General features: G+C 45.8%; 1 protein-coding gene across 4 annotated transcripts; it reads left to right on the forward strand.

Annotated features, from left to right (window-relative positions):
• The first annotated feature begins 520 nt into the window (after positions 1–520).
• On the forward strand, positions 521–7992 carry EIF5 (eukaryotic translation initiation factor 5). 4 transcript variants are annotated; one of them, XM_079308919.1, is made up of 13 exons: positions 521–675; positions 846–1038; positions 2288–2484; positions 3002–3281; positions 3525–3606; positions 3820–3992; positions 4317–4428; positions 5039–5178; positions 5673–5831; positions 6029–6190; positions 6440–6604; positions 6823–6957; positions 7595–7992. In XM_079308919.1, the coding sequence occupies exons 4-13, from the start codon at positions 3210–3212 to the stop codon at positions 7685–7687; spliced, it is 1293 nt and encodes a 430-aa protein (XP_079165045.1). In that variant the 5' UTR covers positions 521–675; positions 846–1038; positions 2288–2484; positions 3002–3209; the 3' UTR covers positions 7688–7992. The 4 variants fall into 4 exon arrangements, with proteins under 4 accessions (XP_079165045.1, XP_079165046.1, XP_079165044.1 ...); XM_079308920.1 differs by having other exon boundaries at positions 2342–2484; XM_079308918.1 differs by lacking the exon at positions 2288–2484.
• The last annotated feature ends 1608 nt before the right edge of the window (positions 7993–9600 follow it).

Below are 9600 nucleotides of genomic sequence, written 5' to 3' on the forward strand. Positions count from 1 at the left end.
CCCAACGCTGAGCCTTTGTGACACTAGAGTTAAATAACAGGCTCTTTCCCACACCCGAAAGCCGGCTGTGCAGGAAAAACACAACTTATTCAACTACTTAATTGCATTAAATTCTTTGTATTATTGCTTGTAACATAGTTGCTGAAATGTCAAGCGCTGGGTCACTTCCCTCCAGGGAGCAGTTCGTCTCCCCGGGGCAGTGTCTGGGCGCACCGGGCAGGAGGAAGGGGCGGGAGTGCCCTCAGCCCCCGCCGGCCCCTCAATCCCCGGCAGAGCACTCAATCCCCGCCGGCCCCTCAATCCCAGGCAGAGCTCTCAATCCCCGGGAGCGCCCTCAGTCCCGGTCCCTCAGCCCCGGTCCCTCAGCCCCGGCCCCGCCGCACCGGCCCGGCCCGCGCGGCCCTGGCCTCCCGCCCCGCGCTCTCTCGCGAGACTCGGTCGCTGTAGACGCGATGTCCTTTGGGGCACAGGCGGGGGGGAGGGCACGGGGGAGGGAGGCAAAGTCTTGATTGATAGCAGCTTTCACCAATAGCCATGGGGAGCGGCGAGGTTTTAGCCAATAGCACCGCCGCGAGGCGAGCGGTGAGCCAATGGCGATAGCAGGGGGCGGGGCGCACCGCTGGCTGATTGATCCCAGCTCTGGCGTTGTTCAGTCGGAGCGAGAACATTCTAGAGGTGAGTACGGGGCAGCCATTGCCGGGTCCCGTCCGCCGGCCCCTCCTGCCTCAGCTGCGCGCCTCTCGCCGCCTCTCCCTCCCCCCTTCCCTCTTCTCCCCCCTCTTCCTCCTCCCTCTCCCTCACAGCTGCCGCCGCTAACGATGCTCCTGATTGTGTCTTGCCCGCAGATTGCCCGGCACCGCTCTCCCTGGTGATACCGCACGCCCCAGGACGCCGGGACCCGGAGGCTGCGGCGTCCGCCTCCGCCTCCCTCTCCGTCTGGATATAAGCGCCCCCTCGGCCGTGTTCTCCTCTCACAATCGGCTTCGTCGCAGCCCGGGGCGAGCAGCGTTGGGTTTATGTCTTTATTGGACGAAAACGGTGAGTACTAGTAGTGGGCTAGGGCGGGTGAGGGCAGCGGGGTGAGGGTAGGGAAGGCGGCGGGCGGTTTGGGCTGGCTGGGGCCTCACGCTGTCGCTGAACGGTGCATATTTGCGGAGGTTTTGTGTAACGAAGCGACCGGCACTTTGACGGGAGGGGGAAGAGAAGTAAGCGCCGGGGGAGGGAAAAACGACATGAAAACGCGCAACAAAATTCGACTCTAAAAGCTGTAGATCTTCAGCTGTGGGGTTATTGTTTGTTTTTAGGGATGGCGAGGCGTTTTTTTTTTAATAATTTATTTCATTTCGCCGCCGCCATGCGACGAGACAAGATGGCGGCGGCGGGGCCGCGCCTCCCGCGCTGTGGCGGGGGGGGGGCAGTGGCGCAGTTCCCACCGGCCGCGGGGGGGGGCGCTCGGCCCCGGGGACACTCGGGGGGCGGCCCGGCTCCCCCGGCCCGCGGCGCATGCGCGGCCGGGGTGACTCCCCCATGGCTCCCGGCGCTGACTCAGTGCTTAATTGCTGCATTTATGACTCACCGCGAGCGGGGCGGGGACGTGGCGCTGTGCGGTAGGGAGTCGGTCTGTATTCCCGCTCTCTACTCCGTGTGCGGCATATAAGGGGGGTGGTGCTTGGGATGAGGTGTAGTAGGGACCGGGAGAGGGAGCTTCAGCCTGCAGCAGACTAATGCTGCACTCTGGAAGGAGGGAAAAACGGTACGCTCCTTTCGGGAACTCGGTCACCGAGAGAGCTGCTTCCTCGGCGCTGCTGCAAACACGTGGTCAGGCTACGTGGTGAATCCGTTTAGACATCCTGGGGAAGATAATGGTGTGTTTAAAACTGAGTCCGCGGTGTACTTTTTTGCTGAGGAAGGGTAAAATTGTATCAGGGCTAATGTAGAACACAAGGCACATACAAGTCTATGTTCTTATTGTGTAAGGAAGTTGTAAACCTGACCAGAGGGATTCGGATCGTGTTGCACCATAGGCACGCTCTTACGCATAAATGCTAAGAAGGCTTTTTTAATGTGTCAACGCTTCTGTCATTAACGATAACAACATGATGACGTGTCAGAATAGCCGTGCTCTGTAGTCAGGGTTGCCTGTGTAGTCAACTAGTTGTGGCTTAGGTACTCTTAGATCTGATTATAGAGGCACGTGTTAATTTAAATATGTAAATACTGCTCAAGGCAACGTTAATAATAGGATTCATCCTCCTTCCCCTTCCTCCCCCTCCTCCCTTCCCCCAAGAAAAAAAATCAACTGGAAAAGCTGCTGCACTGCTCTGTACCTCTGCATTGCTAGGCTTTCTACAGTGAAGCAACTTCTGTCAAACTTATCAGGCTTATTGTTAAGTCAGAACTCAACAGAAGCTGCTATGAGAATCCATAAGTGAGAGAGAGAATTACGTAATTTTCAACTCTTTTTCCACTCCGATCCAAAAACTGGTAAGCCATGTAAAAACTATGTTGGGCTACAGATTGCTGCTGCTTCATCTTACTTATATTTCTCAGCATTTTGGCAGACTTCTGTTTCTGTGATAGGTTCATGTGCTAATGTGGAATTTGAAATGGATTTCCAAATCTTTCTCCTGATTTTTTGTGCCCTTCAGCCTGAAACCATACCACATGACCCTTATGGTGCAACTCACTGGCTTGCATAATAAATCAAGGAGTGTGATCCTAGAACTCCTGCTGGAGTTGTATAAAGAAGTAGTTGTAAGCTATTCAGTGGTTTTAGGGTAGTAAGAGAGTAAAAAGCTTTTTAGTGCAGTTTGGAAAAGTTCGTTAGGAGTACAAGCCAAGGCTGGATTTCAATTTTATTGGTTGAAGAAAGCTGTAGCATAACAAATGTATTTTTCTGGTTTTTTCTCTGGATATAATCTCTTATATAGCTTTGTAGCAAGAGTGGATTGATGTACATTAAGCTAAACTTCATTTTTTTTCTGTTTGTTAACTCTTGCAGAGCTGTTGCGCAGCCACTGGTACCTGTATTGGGGAAACATAGCATACAAGCAAGAACCTTACAGCCTCAGTGGCGAAAATTTTTTCATGTCAGAGACCGAGAACTCTTGCAGTCGTTTATGTCATCCCGTCTTCTCCAGACAGAAGATACCAAAAAACTGCAATCAAAGATCTCTTCATCTTATTGATAAAGCTACTAATAAGGCAAAATGTCTGTCAACGTCAACCGCAGTGTTTCAGATCAGTTCTATCGCTACAAAATGCCCCGTCTGATTGCCAAGGTAACTTCCTAAGCAGCAGATGTAAGCAGGGAGTGATCTCCCAGGAGGGGAAAGAGCTCCTGATAATGCTTGGCCACTCAGGGCAGGGAGGGTGTCTGCTGCTTCAGTCCACAATAAGTACACAGTAGGTCTTGGAAGGAGATACACTTCAAAGCAGAATTTTGGTCTGGTTAAATGGGAAATGCACACTGGGTTTGTCTGTTTGCAAGCATTTAACCTTAAAACTTTATTTGTTCTCTTTAGGTGGAGGGCAAAGGAAATGGAATAAAGACAGTTATAGTCAACATGGTTGACGTTGCAAAGGCGCTTAATCGGCCTCCAACGTGTAAGTAGTAGTGTGGAATGACACAGCATTTTTTAATACTCTTGTGTTTGAAACGATAGTGTTAATTACCTAATAAAGCATTAATACTGTTCTTTAAAGATTTACGTGATTATTAGGATTAAATAATGGACAGAAAGAAACAGCCTATTTACTTGCTGTTTAAGAATCACAACGAAGTTATGTGTGGTAGTGACTGTAATTCTTCCTTTACAGATCCTACCAAATTTTTTGGTTGTGAGCTGGGAGCACAGACCCAGTTTGATGTTAAGAATGACCGTTACATTGTCAATGGATCTCATGAGGCGAATAAGCTGCAAGACATGTTGGATGGATTCATTAAAAAATTTGTTCTCTGTCCTGAGTGTGAGAATCCTGAAACTGATCTGGTAAGTGCTCTCTGTTTTAACAGTGACACTATGGAAACACTGTTGAATGTTTGTGGAAGTGGTGCAGAGTTAAAAGCAGACTTGAATATCTATGAACAGAAAAGCAAGTATTCATTCTTGCACCGTTGGGGAAGGTTTTACATCTCTTAGCAGTTTGTAACTTCTGGGATAAATTGCTAATTCTAAATTTGTCTTTAGAGGGTGATACTAAGTATTTAAACCTCTGCTTTAGTCATTTGGAGATGATAATGTAGATACCAAGTTTGGGCTTTAATGCAGTTGTTTTGTAAGTGGTAAATTAACTGGAGGTTGTTCTCTTTACAGCATGTCAATCCTAAGAAACAAACTATAGGTAACTCTTGCAAAGCCTGTGGCTATCGAGGCATGCTTGACACAAACCATAAACTCTGCACGTTCATTCTCAAAAACCCACCTGGTAAGTGCCTTTCCTTACTTCCAGGGATAAAAAGAACTTCTGTATTAGTAGAAAAATAGATAGTTAATATCTAATTGAAATGTAAAAAGGTACCAGCATACTCCTTAGAGGATGTTTAGGGGTCTAGGTGAAGGAGCTGTGCTGGTCATGTCTTTCTTCCTTACAATGTGTCCTTCCCAAATAGAGCTATTTGTTCAAAGCTGGATTTGCCTGTGCGGGACAAAACTTACAAGGAAGGAATGTAGTTGGCCATAGCTTATGGTAATAAACACAAACTGTAGTCTGTGCAAGCAACACTCTGTAGTAAGCATCTAGTTGCCTGCTGCAATTTAAGCTTGCTAGAATAGAAAAGTCTAACCTATTCCAGGGGTCTCTGCTTTGTGAGGTCACCTGTTATATAGACTTGGACAATTTTAGTGACAAACAAGACTGACTGCAGCTGGGGGTTTCCCCACAGTTGTGCATCTTCTCAGAGTCTTTTTGGGGATGGGTACTACCCATGACTTGCAGCTAATGAAGGCATCCAAACCCACTTGGGGATTTGGCAGAGGAGCAGGGACTTTCTAGTTTGCTCTAGTTCATAGAACAAAACATTAAAATTCACTTGCAGAAAGTGGTGACACTGGTACAGGAAAGAAAGAAAAGGAGAAGAAGAACAGAAAAGGCAAGGACAAAGAGAATGGTTCTGTGTCCAGCAATGAGACACTTCCACCCCCACCACCAGAGGAGATTACTCCTCCACAGGTTGTGGTAAGTAGAAGGGAAAGTGGGGAGATAAGGGAGTGTGGTGTGTTGCTCAGATTTAAACCTTTGAAATCACTGGCATTTCTTGCTGGTCAGCATTGCACCTAAAGGTCTTATTGTATCCAGAATTCAGTACTCATATAGAAGGGTCCCTGGTTATATTTCCTCCACCAGCTTTTATCAGCTCATCAGTACCAGCATTTGTGCTCCTTGCTAAGTGAAAGCTGCCTATCCTTCTTCACTCTCTCTCAGGCACAGAATTGTCCCCTGGTAGAATGGTAAAACTGCAGTTCAAGTAGCCCTACAGATGGCTATATAGGTCTAGCTTGAATTACTTATTTCCTGTGTTTGCATTTTCTCCGTGATCTTTGACTTGCAAATGGTAATATAAATTTCTTTAATTTTATAAAAATGTTATCAGGTCTGTGTTATGTCTATCTCACATAATGCTAAGCCTGCAGTAATATTGTGTGGGTCTCTTGTTTGGTTTTGTATTGTAGGAGGAGGAGGATGATGATGACTGGGGTGAGGACACAACAGAAGAAGCCCAGAGGCGCAGAATGGATGAAATCAGTGACCATGCAAAGAACCTCACACTTAGTGAAGACCTGGAAAGAACTATAGAGGAGAGAGTCAACTTACTATTTGATTTTGTAAAGGTAACTATTCTCTGGTTGTTGACTTGATGTAATCACTCAGCTGTAAGGATACAAAATATTTGTCAGGAAACTAAAAGCAGCCTGCTCAAGCTTCTGCAAAGTACTGGTTCTACCAGCAGTGGGAAGGGGTGACTGCAAAGATCCTTAATGCAGACCTCAAGTGGCATTAAAATGTTTCTGTACCTGTTTCTCTCTAGAAAAAGAAGGAAGAAGGTGTCATCGATACTTCTGACAAAGACATTGTAGCAGAAGCAGAGAGACTGGATGTAAAGGCTATGGGCCCACTTGTTCTCACTGAAGTTCTTTTTGACGAAAAGATTCGTGAGCAAATCAGAAAATACAGACGTCACTTCCTTCGTGTAAGTCGTTTATCTATGCTTTGTGACAAGTGTTTGGAGTTTTTTTGTAGCAATTGCTTGGTGTACTATGGGGAAGGACATTTTGTAGTGTTTTATTTTTAAACTCCTTAGCTAGGGGGAATTGCTGTGAAGGATAGCATGAATTATTGTAAACTGTGCAATCTCGTAGAGCTGCTTCTGCTCTGTATTTAGTCTGTAGCGAAGATAAAAAAGTTTATTTAATCACTTTTCCTTTTATCACAATTTTAGTTCTGCCACAACAACAAGAAAGCTCAGAGGTACCTTCTCCATGGCTTTGAGTGTGTGGTAGCTATGCATCAGTCCCAGCTTATTTCAAAAATACCACATATTTTGAAGGAAATGTATGATGCAGATCTTCTGGAAGAAGAAGTCATCCTTGGCTGGGCAGAAAAGGTAAAGGGCAGTATGTAATGTACTGTAGCAATTAAATACCTGGAGGTAGCTTATTGCATCTGGCTCCTCCAGTCTGGTGTAGCTTGTGCAGCAGGAAGCCCCCTTCACAAAAATGGACTGTGGAAGGCAGTGGATGAGATCAGAGTTACAGTTCAGGCAGTATTTGGATACAGTCTGGTGTAAACCCCTTTAGTGTTCACACAAAATCTGTCTTTCAGGCCTCAAAGAAATACGTTTCAAAGGAGCTTGCCAAAGAAATCCGTGTCAAAGCAGAACCATTTATTAAATGGCTAAAGGAAGCTGAAGAAGAATCTTCCGGTAATGAAGAAGAGGATGAAGATGAAAATATAGAGGTAGGAAAGGCTCATTTACAGTCAGCAGCTCCAAGGCTGTGCTGTTCCTGCAGACACTCTGAAATGGTTTACTCAGGATATTAATGTGCATGTTGGGAGCAGGAGCAACACTCCATTTAAAATAATTTAAGTGTTGCTAACTGTTACCAGATGTCTGCATTAGAGCTCTGTAATGCAATTGCACCTGGGTAGCCCAAGATTGTACCATTCTACAGTGACAGTCTCTTGCACTTGTAGCAGCTCAAGTAGTGCAGGGTTGACAGGTGGTATCAAGCATCCTGTTATATGTTATAGATGAGTTAATGGAGTTGTGTTTACTAGATAGGCTGATAAAAGAATCATTTTCCTCACCTGACCATTTTCTTCACAGTTTAGGCCTAGGTAGAATCTGTTGGTTACACTCCAGCTGGCTGTGTCTGGGAGTGTTTTTACACAGGGATTGGTTGGTTGTTCTCCCAGCTTTCTGTTATTCTGCTCCTGAGTAGGAGATGCTGCTTCCTCCAGATGCACGTGCACAGCTCTGCCCTACTAAGCCGGGGTTCATGGCTGTGGTCAGGAGGGTGGTTGGGTGTTGGAATTACTGCAGTGCCTAGTGGCAGAAGGTGCTGTAGGTAAAGGAAGTGTCTTGTCTCCACAGGTGGTGTACTCCACAACTGCCAGTGTACCTAAAGTTGAAACTGTGAAGCCTGCAAACAATAAAGATGACGATATCGATATTGATGCCATTTAAAGTGATGCAACATAGCTTCCAGCATAGTAATGCAAACTTCTCTGCATTTTCTGCCAGAAGTGTGACTTGTATGTGCACAAGCTGAAATGGCTTAATATCCTGCTACTTTGTACTCTAAAATGTATCTTTTTACTGTGACTGGTCTTGTGTTACTAAGCCTAATACCAAGGAGTCAGCACGTCGGTGAACTGATCTAGTTTGCAACTGGCATGTTCTATTTTGTTTTTCTAACTTGTGTTGGACACATACTTGGAGCACATTTATACAGTTGTGGAAATAAAGGATTTGGTTTTGGTCAATCTTCATTTGTGACTCAACCCCCTTATTGCCTTTCCAAGTAAGTATTTACACAGCTCAATGAAATTTGCAAAGCTGATCACACAATTACAATCTCTTTAATGAGACAAAAAACCACTCCATCTTAACCCTAAATGTTGTTCCAACAGTGGAGATTTGAAGCCTGGATAAGAAGCAAGTGTTTGGTAATCAACAGTGTACAGCTGCCAGCTGCTTAAAACAGGACAGCTGTTTGTATTCTGATCTTCGGTGACTTGAGTTTTTTTAAACAAACTTCAGTTAGTAATCACTACAGGAGTCGAGTTTTGGATTGGGCTTTTTCCTTTCTGGTGGTTCTCAAGAGCTCCAAATCCAGGATTAAAGCTGCAGGAGCTGGTACTGCTGCAGTTGGTGTGTGCTGCCCCTGAGGAGCTGCTTGTTGCCATGGGTCCAGCTGTGCAGTGTCCAACTCCAGCCTCATTTGGGGAGGGAGGGGCAGAGGAGGAGATCTGGCACCCTGAGCACAGAGGTCCCCAAAGCTCACTTGCTTATCTCTGGAAATGAGTCCTAAATATCCCTTAGAAGCAGGATAAATAAAAACCTGGTCCATCAAAGTTGGGAACCTGGTATGACATGGTGGGTGACAGATTTTGGTCAGCAAGGACTTAAGGGTGGGGGTTTGTTGCTCCATGGCTGCCTGCCAGGAAAACAGGGCTTGGGTTTTGGGCTTTTTTGTTGGATTCAGTATGAGAAGTTCTGAGAGATCAAGGCTGCAGTACACAGTGAGCTGCTTTTTCTAGTCAGGTTGTTCTGGCAGAACTTGGACAAAAGCAAAGCTTGTGTTGGGATAACTACAGCAGGGGTGCCTTGACCTGCAGGTTCTGTTCTGCAGTTGCATGTGGCCCTAGCAGTGAGATCACTAGCAGGTGTGGCAGATAGAATGATGGGGTAAAGCCATGGAGCATTTCAAAGTGCCCTTTCATGTGGATTTTTATTGCTGTAATACAAACCCACAATTTTTAATTTAGAGAGGTTTATTCCTGGTATCTTTTGTCTAAAAGAAAATCTTATCTCCATTGGGTTTAAACCAGGTTTTTATTTCCAAAGTGTCCATTTTCATGCTTGTTTGAGAACCTGGAAGATGGATTACTAATCCCTATGTACTCTCTCAGAAAGATATCTGTTCCTTGTGCAGCTCCTGCCTCCCTTGAGTAGCTGTTGTGAGCACACTCTGATAGTGTGTTACTCTTGTGGCCAGAAGGTTTCTGTCTGAGGTACATTTTGTGTGCTGTTGGCTGCTCCAAATGTGTGACATCAGTGAAGTCCCATTTTGGGGTGGTCAGTCCCTGCAATTGCAGGCTGCCACCAATAGGAATATTCTCTGGGTGTTTGGTTTTTTCCCCTCAGGATGTAAAGACTAGTAAGACATACCTTCCTCCAGGGAAACTAGGAAATAAATCTACCCAAAAAAGCTTTTTCACGGGGTCAGTGAAGTGATGGTATCATACCAAAGCTATAGGGTGGTAGCTTTGGTGTAAAACATGGTGGGAGCATGCAGGGGATAGAAGTGTTCTTGTCTGTAGTAGCCCTCAGGTGCATCAGAGTGAGTGTATCACAAAGTGGTACCCTAATTTCAG

The sequence above is a fragment of the Erithacus rubecula genome, assembly GCF_903797595.1.
Source record: "Erithacus rubecula genome assembly, chromosome: 6".
In the NCBI taxonomy this organism is placed as follows: Eukaryota; Metazoa; Chordata; class Aves; order Passeriformes; family Muscicapidae; genus Erithacus; species Erithacus rubecula.

Bases quoted from the DNA above. Each gene is read 5' to 3' on its own strand.
- EIF5 (XM_079308919.1), top strand. From the start codon at position 3,210: ATGTCTGTCAACGTCAACCGCAGTGTTTCAGATCAGTTCTATCGCTAC. The intron at 4,429-5,038 runs GTAAGTGCCTTT...ATTCACTTGCAG, and splicing joins CATTCTCAAAAACCCACCTG to AAAGTGGTGACACTGGTACA. The intron at 5,832-6,028 runs GTAACTATTCTC...GTTTCTCTCTAG, and splicing joins TACTATTTGATTTTGTAAAG to AAAAAGAAGGAAGAAGGTGT.